This window comes from Mus musculus, chromosome 15 (genome assembly GCF_000001635.26).
Source record: "Mus musculus strain C57BL/6J chromosome 15, GRCm38.p6 C57BL/6J".
Classification (NCBI taxonomy): Eukaryota; Metazoa; Chordata; class Mammalia; order Rodentia; family Muridae; genus Mus; species Mus musculus.
Window position 1 is genome coordinate 76695703 of NC_000081.6, and position 19448 is coordinate 76715150.

At 55.4% G+C, this 19448-nt stretch overlaps 4 protein-coding genes across 22 annotated transcripts; 3 read left to right on the forward strand and 1 right to left on the reverse strand.

The window, feature by feature from the left end:
- Positions 1-1023: 1023 nt before the first annotated feature.
- Positions 1024-3973, forward strand: Gpt (glutamic pyruvic transaminase, soluble). The gene is made up of 11 exons (NM_182805.3): positions 1024-1317; positions 1457-1546; positions 1620-1728; positions 1840-1973; positions 2138-2381; positions 2601-2680; positions 2754-2890; positions 3013-3187; positions 3294-3449; positions 3534-3646; positions 3718-3973. Exons 1-11 carry the CDS (start codon positions 1156-1158, stop codon positions 3806-3808), a joined length of 1491 nt encoding a protein of 496 aa, NP_877957.1. The 5' UTR covers positions 1024-1155; the 3' UTR covers positions 3809-3973.
- A 1866-nt stretch (positions 3974-5839) lies between these two features.
- On the forward strand, positions 5840-8537 carry Mfsd3 (major facilitator superfamily domain containing 3). Its single transcript, NM_027122.3, has 5 exons — positions 5840-6648; positions 6942-7089; positions 7177-7301; positions 7372-7481; positions 7561-8537. Exons 1-5 carry the CDS (start codon positions 5967-5969, stop codon positions 7732-7734), a joined length of 1239 nt encoding a protein of 412 aa, NP_081398.2. The 5' UTR covers positions 5840-5966; the 3' UTR covers positions 7735-8537.
- Recql4 (RecQ protein-like 4) lies at positions 7851-14914 on the reverse strand. Of its 9 annotated transcripts, none has more exons than XM_006521548.4 (22): positions 14691-14914; positions 14576-14609; positions 14399-14496; positions 14066-14206; positions 13100-13849; positions 12833-12959; positions 12625-12732; positions 12423-12524; positions 11550-11642; positions 11335-11471; positions 10981-11064; positions 10715-10903; positions 10457-10636; positions 10244-10385; positions 9892-10154; positions 9489-9741; positions 9285-9414; positions 9032-9201; positions 8774-8954; positions 8541-8694; positions 8252-8360; positions 7851-8163 (listed from the first exon to the last, which is right to left on the reverse strand). In XM_006521548.4, the coding sequence occupies exons 1-22, from the start codon at positions 14772-14774 to the stop codon at positions 8039-8041; spliced, it is 3654 nt and encodes a 1217-aa protein (XP_006521611.1). In that variant the 5' UTR covers positions 14775-14914; the 3' UTR covers positions 7851-8038. The 9 variants fall into 9 exon arrangements, 7 of the variants coding, with proteins under 7 accessions (XP_006521611.1, NP_478121.2, XP_006521610.1 ...); NM_058214.3 differs by having other exon boundaries at positions 12423-12521; positions 14691-14857; XR_001781580.2 differs by having other exon boundaries at positions 7856-8163; positions 8774-8943.
- Lrrc14 (leucine rich repeat containing 14) lies at positions 14913-19395 on the forward strand. Of its 11 annotated transcripts, NM_145471.3 has the most exons (6): positions 14939-15134; positions 15262-15381; positions 15720-15828; positions 17165-17518; positions 17699-18283; positions 18378-19389. In NM_145471.3, the coding sequence occupies exons 4-6, from the start codon at positions 17190-17192 to the stop codon at positions 18943-18945; spliced, it is 1482 nt and encodes a 493-aa protein (NP_663446.1). In that variant the 5' UTR covers positions 14939-15134; positions 15262-15381; positions 15720-15828; positions 17165-17189; the 3' UTR covers positions 18946-19389. The 11 variants fall into 11 exon arrangements, with proteins under 11 accessions (XP_017172047.1, XP_006520850.1, XP_006520852.1 ...); XM_006520787.3 differs by lacking the exon at positions 15262-15381 and having other exon boundaries at positions 14919-15225; positions 18378-19395; XM_030248489.1 differs by lacking the exons at positions 15262-15381; positions 15720-15828 and adding an exon at positions 16149-16274 and having other exon boundaries at positions 14937-15225; positions 18378-19395.
- The last annotated feature ends 53 nt before the right edge of the window (positions 19396-19448 follow it).

A 19448-nucleotide genomic window follows, 5' to 3' on the forward strand; every position in this document is an offset into this window, starting at 1 on the left:
TGGGCCCTGCTAGTAAGAGGCAGGCAGTGGCAGGTTCTGCCAGGGCCAAGCCTATATTAATCTGTGGTGTGTCCTGAGGGCCAGAGAAAGGCCACTGAGCTGGGAGGCTACTGTGGCATCAGAGCCAAGAGATCAGAGGTGAGTGTGTCCCCACTCCAGGGCCTCCAGGGACAGAGGGATTAAGGCTCACCTCATGCCTTCCTAGCTGCCTGCTGCCCAGCTTAGAAGTCATTCTCCCCAGCCCTTAGCCTGAGCCATGATGGGTCCAAGGGCTTAGATGACCAGGTGTTGAGCAAGTCTATAAGCTTTCTAGAAGGCCAGTGGGAGTGGGGTACTGTGGGCCTATCAGAGCTCACTTCCTGTTCTCTCTACCAATCAGGAGCAGCAGGGAAGGGGACTTAGTTACCCTTGGCCTGGGTTGTCGACCTAAGGGCACCCTCAAGCTGATGTGTATTGAAAGGGCATGAGGGCAGTCCAGGGTGAGGTGTGTCCAGAACTAGCTGTCCCGTCTCCAGTCTCTTCCCCTCCCCCTAAACCCTTGCAGTGGCTCATCAGAGACCAAGGTCCAAGCATAGCACTCTGTCAGTCCCCATGGAACCCAGAGACTACACATCTTTCTCCCTTCCCCCAGTGCTCCCCAGATTCCCAAGGCCTGGCTTAGTTACCTAGGAGACAAGTCCACTTGCTTAAAGTAAAGATGGAGTGTGTATCAGGTCTGAGGCCTAGGCTTCAGCTGGGCCTTGCTAGGGTAAATCTCCAGTAGTCCCTGGTTCTGTTCTTAATAGGCTGAGATGCTCAGTGCTCTCTTCTCCCAGTTTCCAGTGTGTCAAGTATTGAACCATCCGTCTGTCCCTACTCCCCAAGTGGGTCTCTTGCTCCCTCGTGGGGACACTAGGCGGCACTGGGCCTCGCCCCAAGCCCCGCCTGCTGCCTTACCAACTCCCTCTGGCACCCTGGGGCAGATCTGTGCCCAGCCTGATGGGGCGGGGCCCAGGGTGCTCCAGTTCCTTCAGCCTTTTCTGCCCCTTTCAGTAGGGCCAGAAGGCTGCCGTGGAGAGGGTGGTGCCTTACCTCACGCAGACTCCCCATTCCCAGCCCTGCTCCCCAACTGGACCCTTCTTCTTGAGCCAGCATTCTTGCCTGCTTTGAGCAGCCATGGCCTCACAAAGGAATGACCGGATCCAGGCTTCAAGGAATGGACTGAAGGGGAAGGTGCTAACTCTGGATACCATGAACCCATGTGTGCGGAGGGTGGAGTATGCAGTCCGAGGCCCCATCGTGCAACGTGCCTTGGAGCTGGAGCAGGAGCTGCGCCAGGTATTGCCTTGGGCCACTTACTGCCCTTCTGCTAAACTTGGGCTGCTGAGCTCGTCCCCAGCACAGTGGAATGTGGGACAAAGGCAGTAGAGTAGGGTGGTGGTGTTCAATCTCCCTGCCCGCTTCCTTTCTTTCCCAGGGTGTGAAGAAGCCTTTTACTGAGGTTATCCGTGCCAATATTGGGGATGCACAAGCCATGGGGCAGAGACCCATCACCTTCTTCCGCCAGGTTAGGCTGCTGTACTACCTGTGGTTACTCCTCCTTCCCCAGCTGCTCTGGACTCAGTACTTGGTTCTTCCAGGTCCTGGCCCTCTGTGTCTACCCCAATCTTCTGAGCAGTCCGGACTTCCCAGAGGATGCCAAGAGAAGGGCAGAACGCATCTTGCAGGCATGCGGGGGCCACAGCCTGGGTGAGTGCGAGCTCTAGGTGGAGCCCAAGCCTTAAGGAGAGGCAGAGAGGGACGAGTCCCTTGGGAAGATTACAGGACTTGGCCCACCTCATTTAGCTTGTCCCCTTTCAGGTGCCTATAGCATTAGCTCTGGAATCCAGCCGATTCGGGAGGATGTGGCGCAATATATTGAGAGGAGAGACGGAGGCATCCCTGCAGACCCGAACAACATATTTCTGTCCACAGGGGCCAGCGATGCCATCGTGGTAGGGTAGCCCAGGGCAGGGCAGGTCAAATCGGAGTAGCCCTATGTGTGAGGCTAGATGGGGCTGAGTCTGGTGCAGCAGCGTCAGCACAGGGCGGTGGTGGGGGCGGGGTGGGGTGTACAACTCTGGTTGCACTAACGCTGGGCTCCCTATCCGGCCTACAGACCATGCTCAAGCTGCTGGTAGCCGGCGAGGGCCGTGCGCGAACCGGTGTACTCATTCCCATTCCTCAGTACCCACTGTACTCAGCTGCGCTGGCTGAGCTGGACGCCGTGCAAGTGGACTACTACCTGGACGAAGAGCGCGCCTGGGCTCTTGACATCGCTGAGCTGCGGCGCGCTCTGTGCCAGGCACGTGACCGCTGCTGCCCTCGAGTACTATGCGTCATCAACCCCGGCAACCCCACGGGTAAACCTATCAGCTCCGCCCCCTGCAGTTTCACTCTTTTTACCCCCCCCCCCCCGCTAGCTCCGCCTCACTGGGCTCCTCCTTCCAGCCCCGCCTCTTCCTCCAGAACCTGCCCTTGCTCTCCAACCCCAAGCGCCTGGGCTGAGCACTCTTGGGCTTGGTTCTCTGTTGCCCGCGGGCGGCTGACTTTCCAGTCAGTGATGCATCTTCACACTCCAGGGCAGGTGCAGACCCGTGAATGCATCGAGGCCGTAATCCGCTTTGCTTTCGAAGAGGGACTCTTCCTGATGGCTGATGAGGTACACACAGGGGCACACAGAGTGGTGAGCAGCAGCTCAGCCCCCAGCCTGAATGACACTGCCACCCCTACAGGTATACCAAGACAATGTATATGCTGAGGGCTCTCAGTTCCATTCATTCAAGAAGGTGCTCACGGAGATGGGGCCACCATATGCCACGCAGCAGGAGCTCGCGTCTTTCCACTCAGTCTCTAAGGGCTACATGGGCGAGTGCGTACAGGCTCAGGTGGTGGTGGTGGTGGTGAAGCGGGGAGGGCTAGAGGACTCTCAGTCACTGCCACGGTGGCGCACCCTCTTCCCAGACCAGCCTCAACTCATGCTCTCCTGGGCAGGTGCGGGTTTCGTGGTGGCTATGTGGAAGTGGTAAACATGGATGCCGAGGTGCAGAAACAGATGGCGAAACTGATGAGCGTGCGGTTGTGTCCACCAGTGCCGGGCCAGGCTTTGATGGGCATGGTGGTCAGTCCGCCAACCCCCTCGGAGCCGTCCTTCAAGCAGTTTCAAGCAGTGAGCAGACCAGACCAGGCCAAAGATACCTGGTGATCCGGCTTTGGGTGGGACTATAGAGGGACACGTTGAAACCCTCTTCCATGATTCCCTCCTGTGACTGCAGGAGAGGCAGGAGGTGCTGGCTGAACTGGCAGCCAAGGCTAAACTCACGGAGCAGGTCTTCAACGAGGCCCCCGGGATCCGCTGCAACCCGGTGCAGGGCGCTATGTATTCCTTCCCTCAAATTCAGCTGCCTTTGAAAGCAGTGCAGCGTGCGCAGGTGGGGCATGCAGGGCTACATGGGGGCCGAGCAGGGTGTGGGCCTGGCGCCAGGCTGTGAGCTGACCACCCTCCTGACCCCCAGGACCTGGGCCTGGCCCCTGACATGTTCTTCTGTCTGTGCCTCCTGGAAGAGACTGGCATCTGCGTTGTGCCTGGGAGTGGCTTTGGGCAGCAGGAGGGCACCTATCATTTCCGGTGAGACCCGGGATGGGTTGACCCTGCCACTAATGGACCTGTACTTCACGCTGACCATTTGTCCTTTTCAGGATGACCATTCTGCCCCCCATGGAGAAACTGCGGGTGCTGCTGGAGAAACTGAGGCACTTCCATGCTAAATTCACTCATGAGTACTCCTGAAGCCACTGCTAGGGCCACACTGGATGCTCTCTGACTCAACAAACTGAGGGTCCTTGGGAGCCCTCACTATTTCTGATTTTGCATAGGGTCTGGGTACTTGTCCCTGCAGGTCCCTAATAAAGCTGGGTGTAGGCCTGATTTGAGGTGGCTGCCTGGGTGACCCCAGCTTTGACTCACCTGACTGGCTTTGTGTAGACACACAGACTCCACATAAGGGACACTGGAAACGGCATCTAGAGGAGTTGCTAAGGATGGTTCCCAGGGAAGGGAGGACCCTCCAGATCGTCATTCCTACATTTGGCTTGAGACAGTGCATCTGTGGGCTAGGTCTTCAGTCTTAAGTGTGGGGCATGTGATGATCGGTTACATAAAATCAACTAACATGCCAGTAAAAGGTGTGACGGCAGAGCATCTGCCTTTTAGGGCCGCAACAGAACCACTTTGGGAGGGGGTGAGGTCTGAGGGAATGCAGGGGAAAGAGACCTCAGAGGCTGTGTCAGAAACAGTAACCTTGCTCCGGGACACAGCCGTGTGTGCCAACCACAGTAGGGAGGTATTCAGCTCTTACAGCCAAGTTAGGACTGACAGCAAGGGCTTGGGCGGTGCCCACCTCCGGCAGAGCAGAGCAGGGGAGGTCCTTTTGCAAAGCACATTTAGGAACCCTTGGGGCAGATGTGTGCTAATGGAAAGATACATCCTGGACTGGGAGGCTCAGGATGAGCCCCTGTGCACAGTAGACACTGCTGGGGTTCAACTTGTTTGGTCTGCAGTGTTCCTCTGCGGTAGGCAAAGCCGTCCTCCATCCCCTAAGTTTTGTGGTACTGGGGATTGGACTCAGGACCACTGAACTATATCCTGCCTGCCACCCCTTTAAACAGCTAAGGTATCCAGGGCAACCTAAACTCATTCTTCTCTTGCCTCAGCCTGAAGAGCAAAATTATAGGGGTTTACAATCATGCCCCAAAAGTAGAACCCATTTTATAGATGTGAACACTTAGATCCTGAGACTATCTGGAAGTGGCAGGATAGCCCCTCCGTGGAAGCAAGGCAGTGCCAGGGTGCTAGGACTTGGACACTGTGTCCAAACACAAAAGAAGTTCCACCCAGTTATCTACTATAATTGAGTCAGTTAACCCAAGGCCTCATTTAACAGTCTCATTGTGGACTTGGGAGGGCACAACTCTGAGAAGGGGGAGAGACTGGGCATGAGCCTTCCCTGCAGAGCCAGAATCACGTGGTCTGGACTAACTACCCTCACTGAATACTGAAAAGGAAGTGGGTATCACGGGCAATAGCTGACTAGGTCCTGCCCTTCCCCACAAAACTCCTGCTTCTGTGGTCACTGACCTGGGGGCAGCTCTGAAGCCACAGTCTCAGCAAGGAATGGGGAGCAGTGCTAAATGCATTGTGGGGCAAAGTATTGGCTCTGTGAGCTAAGTATTAGAAATGCTTCGGGAGCTGGGCGTGGTGAGCCCGCCAGTGGTGGCGCACCCGTTTAATCCCAGCACTTGGGAGACAGAGGCAGGAAGATACTGAGTTTGAGGTCAGCCTGGTCTACAAAGTAAGTTCTATAAAGAAAACCTATCCACACACACATAAAACCAAACAAACAAACAAACAAACAAACAAAAAACCGCTAAAGTGAAAATGCTTCTTCTGGAACGGATCTGGTATCCATTCAGCAGACAGGAAGATACCTTTGAGACCAGCCTGTTACCTCAGCTTCCTTCCTAGCCACTCACATCTACCCGCTGGCATTGTGAGCAGCAGGCTGTCGTGTCCAGGTTTGGCACGAGGGGCGCCAGAGCAGATGATTTGGGTCTGTGTAGGTATCAGTAACCTGCTTAACATTTGGGTTTTAGGCCAATTGAGGACTAGTAGGGGGTTGGCTCCACCCCCAGCCCGGGTTGCCCCGCCTCTCCCTCACCCTGACCCCTGCGCAAAGCATGCCGGTAGTTATGGGCTGTGCAAGACTGCGGTCCCACCATGCGATAGGACCGGTCTATCGCTCCGCATTTTTCTCCCAGCTTCGGTACTTCCGGGATTTCTGGTCCCAGTGTGCGTGTCGGGATTACAGCCTGACTGTCCCCGGCCCTATGTAGGAGGACCAGACCCTGACTGTTCATCCTGAGCCGTCCGATCCCACCACGAACGGGCCATGCATGGGAAGTTGCTGCCGCTGGCCGGCCTCTATCTTGTGCAGGGTCTGCCCTATGGACTGCAGTCCAGTTTGCTTCCCATTTTACTGCGGGCCCGTGGCCTCTCCCTAACGCGCGTGGGTCTAACCAAGGGATTGTATGCTCCATGGCTGTTAAAGCTGGCGTGGGCACCGCTGGTGGACAGGCGGGGCACCCCGCGGGTCTGGTTAACACTCAGCACACTGTCCCTGGGCTTGGTGTGTGGACTGCTGGCTGTGTTGCCTCCTCCGCAAGCTGGCCAAACAGGGCTACCTACCACCGTGATGGGGCTGCTACTGCTGCTGAATCTGGGTGCAGCGGTGCAGGATGTGGCTCTGGACACACTCGCTGTGCAACTCCTAGAGCCAAAGGAGTTGGGACCTGGGAACACTGTACAGGTGGTCGCTTACAAGCTGGGATCAGCACTGGCTGGGGGTGGACTGTTGGTCCTCTTCCCCACTCTCTCTTGGCCACTGCTCTTTTTGCTCCTAGCTGCCACCTACTGGCTGGCTGCTGCCTTAGCCTGGGCTGCACCAGCCTTGGGAAGGCTGCCATGGCCTCAGGCCTCAGAGCATACACCCCACAGCTCCTATCTTCTACAAGATTTGCTGGCTGTGCCTGGGACCCTCTGGACAGCGGGCTTTGTGCTCACCTACAAGCTGGGTGAGTGAGGCCTGCAGTTAGTTACCATCGAGCTTAGAGCCCAAACTCTATGTTGGTCCCTAGGGCCCTGAAACCCACTCAGGGGACTGCCCTATGCTGGAATACCAGCCCAGAGCTCTGTAGCTCAGTTTTGTTTCACCTCTTAACTTCCCTCAGCTCCAGCCAATGCCCAGCCCTTTCTCTTCTAACATCTGGGGCCCATGAAAATGAAGGGGACCAGGGGCCTGACTGGTTGGAGTACTGAGGCTCCTGGAAGAAAGACTGGGGCCATCCTTGCTTACGGTCTCCTGTAGGTGAGCAGGGTGCTGGCAGCCTGTTTCCACTTCTCCTGCTGGACCATGGTGCTTCTGCCTCAGACTTGGGGCTATGGAGTGGCTTGGGTGCTGTGACCTGCTCCATTGCTGGCTCCTCCTTGGGTGGGGCTCTACTGGCCAGGCACTGGTAAGCACTCCCCAACCCTAGCCTGACCCTCAATTCCACCGGTGTCCCAGGTGATCTTACCATAGCATCTCTCAATTCCCACCCCAGGCAGCCACTGAAGCTGTTGAAGACAGTGCTGCAGCTCCGCCTTGGGAGTTTGGCTTGCCAGACTGCTCTGCTCTTCCACCTCAACAGCCCAGGGGCCAGCGTGGACCCTGGCACAGTCATGAGAGGTAAGAGGTGGACATTGGGGGGTAGGGGGCAGGAACCCAGGCTCCCACTGACCTTTCTTTGTTCTTCCAGGGGCAGTTTTGCTAAGCCTATGTCTACAACAGTTTTTTGGGGGTGTGGTCACCACTGCCACATTCACTGTGATGATGCACTGTAGCCAGCTAGCACCCAGAGCCCTGCAGGTAAGAGGGAAGGGTAGGGATGCCCAGGGACTGCAGGGGTAGAGAGTCACTCGGCCCTGATCTGCATTACCATTCCTAGGCTACACATTACAGCTTCCTGGCCACTCTGGAACTGTTGGGCAAGCTGCTCCCAGGTACCCTAGCCGGCGTGCTGGCCGACAGCCTAGGCCCACATCTCTGCTTTGCTGTCTTCCTTGTACTCTCAGCCCTGCCTGTTCTGGATCTCCGCCTGGCACCCAGTAACCTGACCTGAGCTGGATGTTGGTTAGGGCTGTCTATAAAGCCAATAAAGCTATGTATGGCCTGGATGTCTGGGACACAGGAAATGCAGCTCTCCTCAAACTGAAGGCTATGTTACCAGAAAGCACATAAAATTACTGAATGCTTTTTATTCTGCAGTTTGGATCTTCTTATCCCCTTCCTGCAGCCAGAAGGTTTTGCCTGACAGTCAGTGATGGCCACATCATGGCCTTGGTGAGCCTGACACCCTCGGAGTAGTGGCCACAGTCTGGCTTGCCTCATGCCTCAATCATGTGGCACCCTCCCATGTAAGGTGGTCATCGGCCTCTCAGCAGGAGCTCTTCTGTAGCTAGGTGCATCAGGGCATGAAAGTCCAGGTGTAGGTACTTCCTCCAGAAGCGCCGGTCCAGCCCATACACCTGGGCTGGGTAGCATGGACTCGCTAGGGTGGAGCAGAAACACAGGCCTGAGGACTCAGCTGGCTCTAATACCCATCCCCCGCTGGCACCAGGCAACCCCGTGGCCCTCACCAATGCCATGGAAGATGCGGGCCACAGCCCTTCCTGAAAACCTTTCTTCTGGCCTCAGGGACAGGAGCTGGCGGACATCCCGGCGTATTTGGTCCTCCCAGTCCTGAAGCTGTGGGAGGATAGCATGTAACCTCATCTGAGCTACCATAGCATCTGTCATGTAAAATCACACCCGGAGCAGCCAAGGAAACCTTGAGCCAAGCAGGGATTGAACTGTGGGGTCAGGGTTGAATGGGGCCATGTCACTGTCCCAAGCTTTAAGAACTATCCTCAGAGGTGTGGCACTTACCTGAGTCTGCCCAGGTTTTGGACCCTGAGTGTCCGTCATAGTTTCTTCCTCCTCCTCCTCTTCCTCAAAGTAGTAGCTGACCAGGGTCTTCACCTGATTGCTGTGCTCCTCATTAGACTGCTCTAAACAGGGTCCACAACTGGGAAAGGCCACACTGGGGACGAGACAGACCTGTCAAGAGTTGCCCATGGGGTCAGAGCGGGTGGCCTAGGCCCTGCCTACCTCTTTCCCACCTTCGAAAGGCCTTGGACATTTGGTGTAGGTGGGCCAGGGCCTTGTGTTCACGAGCCTGCACACGGTTGTACAGAAAGTCACAGATCTGGTCCTTTTCCTCATCTGTCAGGTCCCCGCGACTGTGCAGGTGAAAGGCCAACTCGCTGAACTTCACAAGCACTCCGGTGCCCTGTGCTGCGCCTGTCAGCGAGTGTGTGGGTCGGAGGGGAACAGCTGGCTAGCACAGCCCAGCCTGGGGTAGTGGTGGGCATACATACCTTTCTTTGGCTCTGGGTCCCACTTCAGCTGGTGGAGAGCCTGCCGTACAGAGGCCAACTTCCAGCCCATCGAGTCTGCCAGTTCCACCACACCAAACTCTAAGGAGCTCCTGCCCTGACTTGTGTCTTTAGGTGGCCACTTGGCCTGGCATGCAGCCAAAGGGGGACACCTGTGCCCAAGGAACAAAGGAGTTTATGGCCAGCAGCTCTTATTCTTTATCTTTATCCTTACCCTGAGGTAAGATGTGCTTACCTGTGGGCCAGAGCTTGCAGCTGGGCACTGCCGCCAAGGCAATGCAGATGGCACTGGGCGTAGGTCCAGGGCAGCAGCTCCAACCAGTGCCGAGGGTGTAGTTCCAAATAGCACAGCAGAGTCTCAATAGCTAGAGGCAGAGAAAGGCTCAGGAGAGGTGGCACCAGCCTCTCCCTGTAACCCAAATCCTGCTTGGCTCCTTACCCTCCTCTGTCATGTCCAGAGCCTGTACTGTAGACTGCACTGGGAGTGCCCGCTCATGGCCCAGGCAGGCCTGGCCCAGTACAGGGTATGTTTGTTGGCCACTGTGCTCTTTGACTTCCTCAGGTGAGGACTTGGAAACAGGTCTCTGGCTGCAGGTGCAGGGTGGGAACACACGCTGCACCAGCCTCTTCACAGCTAGGAAGTCAGTGCTGTCAGCGTGGGCATGTCTGCGCAGTTCCCAAAGGTCTTCACCCTGCATTGGGACAGTCATATGCACAGAACTACCACACTTAGGCCCAGGGCGGCAGCTTACAGGAAGACAAGATAGCAGCTGGGGCTGAAGTGGCCTAGGAATAGTGGAACCCCTGGGTCTGTCCTGGTCTGGGGAGATGGGGCTGCCGACCTGGGGGTGCATGAATAGGTGGCAATGGGCAGGCTTCCCATCACGCCCTGCACGGCCGATAGCTTGCACGTAGCTCTCGAAGCTTGGAGGCAGTCCCAGGTGCAGCACAGCCCGAACATCTGGACGGTCCAGTCCCATCCCAAATGCTACCGTGGCCACTACCATGCGCAGGTGGCCCCGCATGAAGGCCTGTTGTACTCGTCGCCGTTCCTGGCTGCTCATGCCAGCATGGTAGGCTTCAGCTATAGCCTCGGGGCCACAGCCTGTAGAGAAGGTGTGTGAGTGACTGATGAGACCACAGCAGGCACACAGAGGAAAGGGTCCTTCGGTGCCAAACCCTGCATGTGCCTACCTCTTGGCCTTGAGTCGCCCACCATGGACAGGCAGGTGCGGAGGAGTGCAGCCACCCGTTCTGTATCCTTTCGCCGAGTGCAGTAAATGATAACTGAATCCAGGGTACGAAAACGGTCCCCTTGCAGCAATGTCACCAGAGCCTGGCAACGAGGAACGATTAACATGGCAGCTTGTGGGCTTCTGACAGGTTCCCTGGTATGTACTTACATACCTGGTCTGAGTCTCTATCCATGGACACGGAGAGGTGCAGATTGGCAGGGATGTTGGCTGACCCGCTGAGCTCAAACTCGCCAGCTATGCCAAGGTGCTGAGCCACATCTCGAGCAGTGCTTCGTGTGGCTGTGGCTGTGAGACCCAAGAAGCAGCGCACCCCCATATGCTCCCGGAGAACCTGAACCAGGACAGTGCTCAACCACTCAGCCCACCCGGGTCCCAGTCCGCCTCCGCCGGACCCCAGACAAAAACTCACTTTGCAAACACGTAGGTAGCAGGGCCGGAAGTTATGTGACCACTGAGAGAGGCAGTGGACCTCATCAATGCAGGCGAAGGCAATTGGAGGCAGCTGAGCGGCCTGGGGGAGGCTGCCGGGACCCCTAGCCCCGCACCCCACCAAGGCCTCTGGGGACACGATCAGCACGTGCACCTGGGCTGCCCGTACCTGCAGGGAAGAAGGAAGCTCACAGGCACTGTGTAGATGGATGCCCACTACCCCCCATCCATGGAGGCCCCCCCGACCTTCTTCAAGACAGACTCTCGTTGTTTCTTGGTCATTCCTGAGTGGAGGCAGGCTGCCTTCAGACATGAAGGCAGATCGGACACCTGTAGATACAATGCTGTCACAGCCCAACACAACCTAATCTCTTCCCCCCTAAATTCTCTCAGATACTTAGCCCCCTTGAAACAAATGCATCTGACACTGGGTTCTGGGAGAAAAGGCAGAGGCAAGGAACGAGATGGAGAACATTGGGCATTCGGCTGTGTCACCCTTAGAAAGAGGTCAGCTGGCATGTTTAAGGAACTAGAAGCACCTAAGGGTATCAGAGCTATCAGTTTTCAGACTTTCCAGGTCCTGAGCACCTGTCTGTATACCTGGTCATCCATGAGTGACAGGAGAGGCGAGACCACGAGTGTGAGGCAGGGGCTTCGCTGGGCATAGAGCAGTGCAGGAAGCTGGTAGCACAGAGACTTTCCAGCACCCGTGGGCAACACTAACAGAGTAGAGATGCCTGGGTAGGACAAGAGGTAGTTATGAGGCTCAGTTGGTTAGACACAGCCTGGCGCAGTTCCTAGGCAGCCACACCTACCAGAAAGAATCCGCATGATTGCACGCTCTTGCCCAGGGCGGAAGGCTCGGTACCCTAGCCGCTCTAGGGCCTGGAATACTTCAGCAGGGGTTTCTGTGGACACAAGTTACAGTGGTTTGAACGAGAATTTCATATGTTTGCCTACTAAGTCCCCACTTGGTGAACTGTTTGGGAAGGATGAGGAGGTGTGTTTGTTAGATGAAATGTGTCACTGGGAGTGGGCTTTGAGGTTTCATAAGGTCTAGTATGTCTCTGCCTGCTACCTGCAGATCTCAACTACTTCTCCAGCACCATGCCTACCTTCCTACTTCTCACAGTGATGATAACAGACTAAGCTACTGAAACGGTAAGCAAGAGCTAATTAAATGCTTTCTTTTATAAGAGTTGCGGTGGTTGCCAGGGCAGTGGTGGCTCACACCTTTAAATCCTGCACTTGGGAGGCAGATGCAGGCAGACGTCTGTGAGTTTGAAGCCAGCCTGGTCTATAAAGTAAATCCCAGGTAGCCAGGGCTACACAGAGAAACCCTGTCTCAAAAACCCAACAATCAAAAAGAGTTGCCTTGGTCATGGTGTCTCTTCACAGCAACAGAACAGCAACTACGATGTGTTGATAAAGAGTCTGGACCAGGGCTGGTGAGATGGCTCAGTGGGTAAAAGCACCCGACTGCTCTTCCAAAGGTCCGGAGTTCAAATCCCAGCAACCACATGGTGGCTCACAACCATCTGACTCCCTCTTCTAGAGTGTCTGAAGACAGCTACAGTGTACTTACATATAATAAATAAATAAATAAATAAATAAATAAATAAATCTTTAAAAAAAAAAAAAAAAAAAAAAAAAAAAAAAAAGAGTCTGGACCATTAAGTTTCACTCACCTGCTACTTGTCCCAAAGGTCCCGGTGGGTAGAGGGGTGACATTGGGGTGGGGCAATGAGGCACCTGTAGCTCTGGCGCAGCAGGCTGTGTTTCCTCACCTGCTTAGATAGGCAAGAGAGGGTGATGTGGAAGCACCAGCAGAGACAGTGACCATCCTGGCATGATGGCCTGCAGTCACATCACCCATTCCCCCTCACTCACCAGAGTGGTGACAGGAAGCAGTGCCTGTCCTCTGTGCTACTTCTTCCAAGGTGGAAATGGGCTGTTTGTCATCCCTGTCACCTTCCTCTTGGACGGTCAGGGTGGGGCCTGGACCAGGGTCAAGGGCTGCTGGAGCCTTTCATTTGTGTAAGTGATTCCCTAGCACCCACGGTGGGCAAATGACCCAATACTTAAGGGAGAGGCTTACCTGGTTGGGAACACTGGGATGCCCAGTGACCAAACTGCCCACACCGGAAACAAGTGTCCTTGTCTGTGGCCCTGGGTCCACTTCCCCCAAACGCAGCTTGTTTCTTCTTCCACTTTTGCTTCCATACCTGGGGAAGGGCCACACATGGAAGAACCATTCAGGAGTAGACGGGAAGAGACAGGAGGAGGGGAGGGGAGGGGAGGGGGAGGGAGGAGGAGAGGAGAGGAGAGGAGAGGAGGCTGGCCTGTTCCATTCAGCACATCTCACCTGCTTACGGAGAAGCCTGCCCCGATTGGCCCCAACTCGTACAAAGCGTTTGTTTTTCATGTTGAGTCGAATATAGTTCCCTCTGTCTAGGGAAGCTGGTCGAGGAGAGGCATGGAGGTGGGTTGTGCCCTTAGCCTTCTCTGTCCTGGCCTGGTTTGAGGAATTGCATGGCTGAGGGACATTCACTTGTGTGGGTTCTCCTGGAGGGTCTTGCCCATGTACTGTAGCCCTGGCTCCCTCAGACAGGGGTCCTGCTCCGCTGCTGGGCTGGTCTTGTGCAAAGTCCTCCCCCTTCTCATTCCACTTCCGCTTCCTGCCTTTACTGTTGATGGATTTGGGGCTCTGTGACAAAACCTGGGCTGGCTGTTGGGCTATGGCCTCTGGGCTCTGTACAGATACTTCTGACTGGATGTCAGGATCAGCGATGTTCACCTTGCCTGACATCTGAGGCTGTGACTCCTCTGCACTCAGGTCAAGCCCACAAGCACCCGGAACCTCTAGAAGATCTGAAACTCTGTTGTGACACCTCTCTAACCAACCAGGGTCTAGGGAAGTCAACCTCCGGCTGAGGGATGATCGGAGCTGCTGGAGCTGGCCCAGCCTCGGCCGGGGCTCAGGAACCCGAGGAAGTGCATCGTCAGCTTCGTCTGGACAGGGGGATTCAGTCTTTGAGCCTGGTGGCCTTGGGGCAGGAACTGTGGACAAGGATCTCTTCTGAAGCTGGAGTTTTCTGCTCTGGGTTGGTCCAGTCTAGAAAGACAGAACAGCAAATCGGAATTCAGGACCTGGGTTACTGCAGAAGTTTGGGACAGACAATAAGAGTGGAGATGCCTGAGCACCGTTAGGAACCTAGTCCCAGTTATTACAGGAGCGTACGTGCGTGCTATAAGGAAGGGTGGACATAGAAGGACCCTGGCAAACCACCCAAGGGCCAAAGGCAGTTCTGGGTTCACCTCCACGTCTTACCTGTGTTGTGTTTTTCAGATTGGCTTTGAGCCTCTTCCCATAGTCTTGTACAGAACTCAGTAGGCTCTGTTTTGGCATAGACTGCGTATTCTGCGTTGCAGCTCGACTCAGGTGGGGACCCCAGCAGCTTGGCTCCTGTGCCTGCAGTAGATAGTAGCAACCTAGACCAGTTTAAAAGATGGCATGGGCACAGAAGTGCCTCTAAAGCTTCCCCTAACCCCCATGGGAGGACCTGGCCACCCAACTTCTGTGCTCCATGGAGGCACGGCTGCAAAATGCTCTCGGTTCCTGCCATTTGGACCACAGACCGCTGAGAGTGGGATTCACTGATACCTCCTCAGCTGCCTCGGCAAGTGATTGCTCTAGGACACGATGTCTGTCGTCAGCCTGACGCACCGCCTGCTTTAGGTTACGGTACTCACGGTAGAGCGCTGGGAAGGCAGAAGTCGGCGGTCAGGGGCATACCCACTAACATTCGCCCTGTCCCTGGTCCACCAGCCCAGTGCTCACCGCGGGTCTCTTCAGGTGCCGCCTCCACATCCCCCTAGGAGAGAAGCTTGTCAGCAACAGGCTGCGCCAGGATCCCCCACTTGCCGCCCCTGTCCGGACCCTAACTCCACCTCACCTTCGCTGGCCGTCGCCCGTGCAGCCGTGCAAAAGCGCGTTCCCACTCCTGTAGCCGCGCGCGAACGGTCGCGAGCCGCTCCATGGCAGCCCGAACGTGAGTTTAGGGGAAATCTCCCGCCGCCACCGTAAAGTCCTGTCCTTAGCCAATGAGAGCGGCCGCCGGGCGGTGCTGCAGATGCTCTGAGCCCCCCGGGGAGGGGGCGGGCCTATGAGTTGTTGCGTCATCACAGCGCGCCCCGGCGCTGCGCGGAGCTGGGCGAGGCTTGCTGGGCGAGGAAGGGTTGCAGGCCTTGGTAGTCGGGGAGGCGGATGAGCGGGGGCCGCGGGGCTGGGATTCGAGTCGAGCTGAGAGTCAAGCAGCCGTTAGTGGTCAGGGCACTTGGACGGCAGGTTCGACGGGGACTGGCGCTTGAAGACCACGGCTGAGGCGGATTCTCGGGAGGTGCCGCCGGCGCGCGGGGATGGGCCGCAAGCGAAGGGAGACCTAGGGGCGGGCGAGGCCGGTCTCGGCCTGTGGCTCCAGGCTCGCCCGGGTCAGTTGATGTTCCGGGCTTTTTGTTTTCTCCAAGGATCCGAGCGTGCGCGTCTGTATGCCGCAGAGACCGCTGTGTCCTGTGTGCAGTAGCATCACCCAGAAGCAATCCTTGCTTGGAGGCCAGGCGGGCTGCCACCGGTTCCTCTTATGACAGGTGTTTGGTTGGCTTGTCCTGTCAGTTAGGCAGTCCTATTATCTTAAGCTAGAGCCAGATCAAGGACAGTCACGCGGGGTTCCCCAGGGACGCGTGCCTTAAGGACTCGTAGGAGATGTTAGAAGCAAGCAAACCCTGGGCTTCATCAGTCTTTCTGGTCCCCAGTCTTGTCCCTTGCTGCGGCTTTGCGTAAGGCCTAGGCCCTGGTTTTCCATTCTGTTGTGGGCTGAGGACTGTAGCATAGTTCTGAGGGTAAGGTGTTTTGCCCACAGGAAGTCTACTGACCCAGGATAGCAAGAATCATTCAGGCTCAGGATCTTTTGTATGTGGCTTCTCAGCTGGAACGCTTTAGCAGTTTTGGCTTGGATCGTTATGAATCTCGTGAATTTAAGACATGGTTTCTCAGTGAAGAGGAGGTACCCGAATAGGAGACAAGGACCACAGAGGGTGAGAGTTGCTCTTCCTCAGGGATTTCTCTGCCTAGTTATACCCTAGAAATCCGCTATCTCTGGAGTTCAAACTCAGGGCCTTGGTCTCAGATGCTGCACACCATCTGTTCACAGGATCCTTTAAAAAACAAAAACAAAAAAAAAACCCCAGAGCCTGGCACTCACTAAGCTGTGTTAGACTTCTTTAACTCCAAAGGCACATCTACGTGGAGGGTCAGGATGTTAGGCTACTGGCTCTGGAGGAATCCTCTGTTGTCAGTCTGGTGGGAAGAGAGGTCTGGGATTTACTTCACTTTAGAAAATATTTACTTTCCCTAGTCGTAGGAAAATACACCATGTGCATGTGAAAGCTTCAGGTCAAAAGGGGGCACCTGCATCAGTTCCATGTGGCTGTGACATACCATGTTGGTTCTGGAAACCAGGCTGGGGTCTTTTGCAAGATCGGTAAATGCTCATAACTGCTGAACCATTTCTCCACCCCACCCTCCCACCCCCATTTTACAAGCAAACATGCAAATCTACTAGAACTCAATAGTGGGCTAGCCAGCCAGTAAGGTTCAGGGAGTCTTCTGTTGACTCCAGTGCTGGCTACAGAGCTGTGTCACCTGTATCCTGCTTTTACATAGGTTCTGTGGTCTGAAATCAGGTCCTCATGTTCAGTAAGAGCTATACAGAAAGGCGTCTCCCAGCCCCTTTTCTTCTTCTCTTTTCTTTCCTTCCTTTTTTTTTTTTTTTTTTTTTTTTTTGGCTAGGATGTCACTGTAAGGATAAACAGACTATAAATAGACTAGGTGCGCTTCGGACTCATAGATCTACCTCCCTCTTGCCTTCCTCTGTGCTGGAATTGAAGGTGTACAACTCCATGCCTAGCCCTTACTAGACTTCTGAGGAAGGATTTCTGAGTCATTGTCATTTGGGAGACCTAAAGTATCAGTGTTGGGCCCTGCAGAGCATGAGCTATTTCTTTTAACAGACAGGTCATTGACACAGCTGCACTATGTATGTTCTGCTCAACACTTTGTTTCCCCCATGTCTCCTGTCCACTCTGCACAGTGCTAAGTGCTTCCTAGGAATTGTTCCTGCCAAGTGTGATGGCACAGCATGTAATCCCAGAAGAGGCAGGAGGATTGCTACAAATTCAAGACAAGCCTGGGCTATACAGTGAGACATTGTCTCAAGCCAGACCTAGAAACTTATCTTTTGTGCATTTCTCCTCTATTAACTACCAACTCCATATCAGATACCTTGGTGGGCTTTGTACCACTGATAACTTGGGGAGGGTGTGGCCTGCTTCTGGCCCAGAGTTTGTCTAATTAAGACTCCCCCTCCTGCAGGTGGCTGTCTGCCCAGTCCAGCACCATGCACACACTTGTGTTCCTCAGCACGCGTCAGGTCCTTCAGTGCCAGCCAGCTGCATGCCAGGCCCTGCCCCTGCTGCCCCGGGAACTCTTCCCTCTGCTCTTCAAGGTGGCCTTCATGGACAAAAAGACGCTTGTGCTGCGTGAGCTGGTGCACACGTGGCCCTTTCCCCTGCTCAGCTTCCAGCAGCTGCTGCAGGAGTGTGCCCACTGCAGTCGAGCCCTGCTGCAGGAGCGGCTCAGCACAGAAAGCATGCAGGCTGTGATCCTGGGGCTGACAGCTCGGATTCACACTCAAGAAACAGAGGCTGGCACGCAGCCCTTGTGCAGGTATGCATTTATCTAGGGGGCCCATAGGCTAGGGGTACAAGGAAGATCCCCTGAGTTGTGGTTCTGAGATCAGAAAGAGCTCCCTCCATATGGGGATATCTGTTGCTTCTGTACAAAGTAGCTGGGAGGGATGCTGGCCTTTCTCCTTCACTCCCTCCCTCTGCCCATCCCTGCTCCCAGGAAGCATGCATTGCGGGTTCTGGACATGACGGGTCTCCTGGATGATGGTGTGGAGCAGGATCCTGAAACCATGAGCATGTGGGACTGTACAGCCGCTGTAGCCAGAACGTGCATTGCCCAGCAGCAGGGTGGGACTGCCGAGCCAGGGCTGTCACCAGTCCCCGTGGAAATCCGAGTAGACCTTCGGGTAAACCGGGCCTCGTACACATTCCTTCGTGAGGCCCTCCAAAGCAGTGTGGCCAGCCCGCTGCGGCTGTGCTGCCGGGACCTGCGGGCTGAGGATCTACCCATGCGTAACACTGTGGCCCTGCTACAGCTTTTAGATGCAGGCTGTCTGCGCCGGATAGACCTGCGCTTCAATAACCTGGGCTTGCGTGGCCTGTCTGTCATTATCCCACATGTGGCCCGCTTTCAGCACTTAGCTAGCCTGAGGCTGCACTACGTGCATGGGGACTCAAGACAGCCTTCCGTGGACGGGGAGGACAACTTTCGCTACTTTCTGGCCCAGATGGGCCGGTTTATGTGTCTTCGGGAGCTCAGCATGGGGTCTTCTCTCCTTTCAGGCAGGCTGGATCAACTGCTCAGGTGAGTGGGCTCTCCCGCTGCTCTCCCTCTTTTATGTGAGGCCATTCTTGGCCTACCTGCCCGTGACCCTTGTGTAACCTCTTTGTCCCTGCAGCACCCTGCAGAGGCCCCTGGAAAGCCTAGAACTGGCCTTCTGTGCGCTCTTGCCTGAGGACCTACGCTTCCTGGCTCAGAGTTCTCATGCTGCCCATCTCAAAAAGTTGGATTTGAGTGGCAACGACCTGTCAGGCAACCAGTTGACACCCTTCCAGGGTCTGCTGCAGGCAGTAGCCACCACACTGCTGCATCTTGAGCTGACTGAGTGCCAGCTTGCTGATGCCCAGCTGTTGGCTACCCTGCCCACCCTCACTCGATGTGCCAGTCTCCGCTACCTTGGTCTCTATGGCAACCCTTTGTCTATGGCAGGACTTAAAGAACTGCTTCGGGACTCTGTGGTACAGGCTGAGCTACGTACCGTGGTACACCCCTTCCCTGTGGACTGCTATGAGGGTCTTCCTTGGCCACCACCTGCCTCTGTCCTTCTGGAAGCCTCCATCAATGAGGAGAAGTTTGCCCGGGTGGAAGCTGAGTTACACCAACTGCTGTTAGCTTCGGGCCGTGCCCATGTGCTCTGGACCACAGACATCTATGGCCGGCTAGCTGCAGACTATTTTAGCCTCTGATCTCCAGGGTCGTAGTGAAGCCTGACACAAAGGCTCTGTCTTAGGTTTTCTGCAGTTTGCCTTTCTCCTGGGTATACCTTGAGTCACTTCTGCTTTCTGCAGTACCCTTCACCTGCTCCCAGTATCTGGCAGCCTGTTGCTATCTCAGGCCTGTGCGCCCCTGTTCTGTTTGATGTACTTGTTGGCTCTGTTGGGTTGTAGTCTCTCTGTAGAAAACGCTTCCTGGACACATCCCATGCCCTAAGCAGGCATGCAGTGCACTGAGGTAGATGTCAGGGTGATCTGCTTCAGGGCATTTTGGGGTCTTACATTGTGTACCCTGCCTGGCACCCTATTACCTGGCTCTGGAGGGTGTGGATAAGGTACAAACGTGTAGTATCTGGAATGTGAATTTATGGGCTTTTTTGATGTGTGTCCTAATTGGATGGGAAAGACTTACCTGCATTTCTAGTGTTGCTTTATCATGACCAATCTGTCACCCAATATACTGCCCCCTAGTCTAT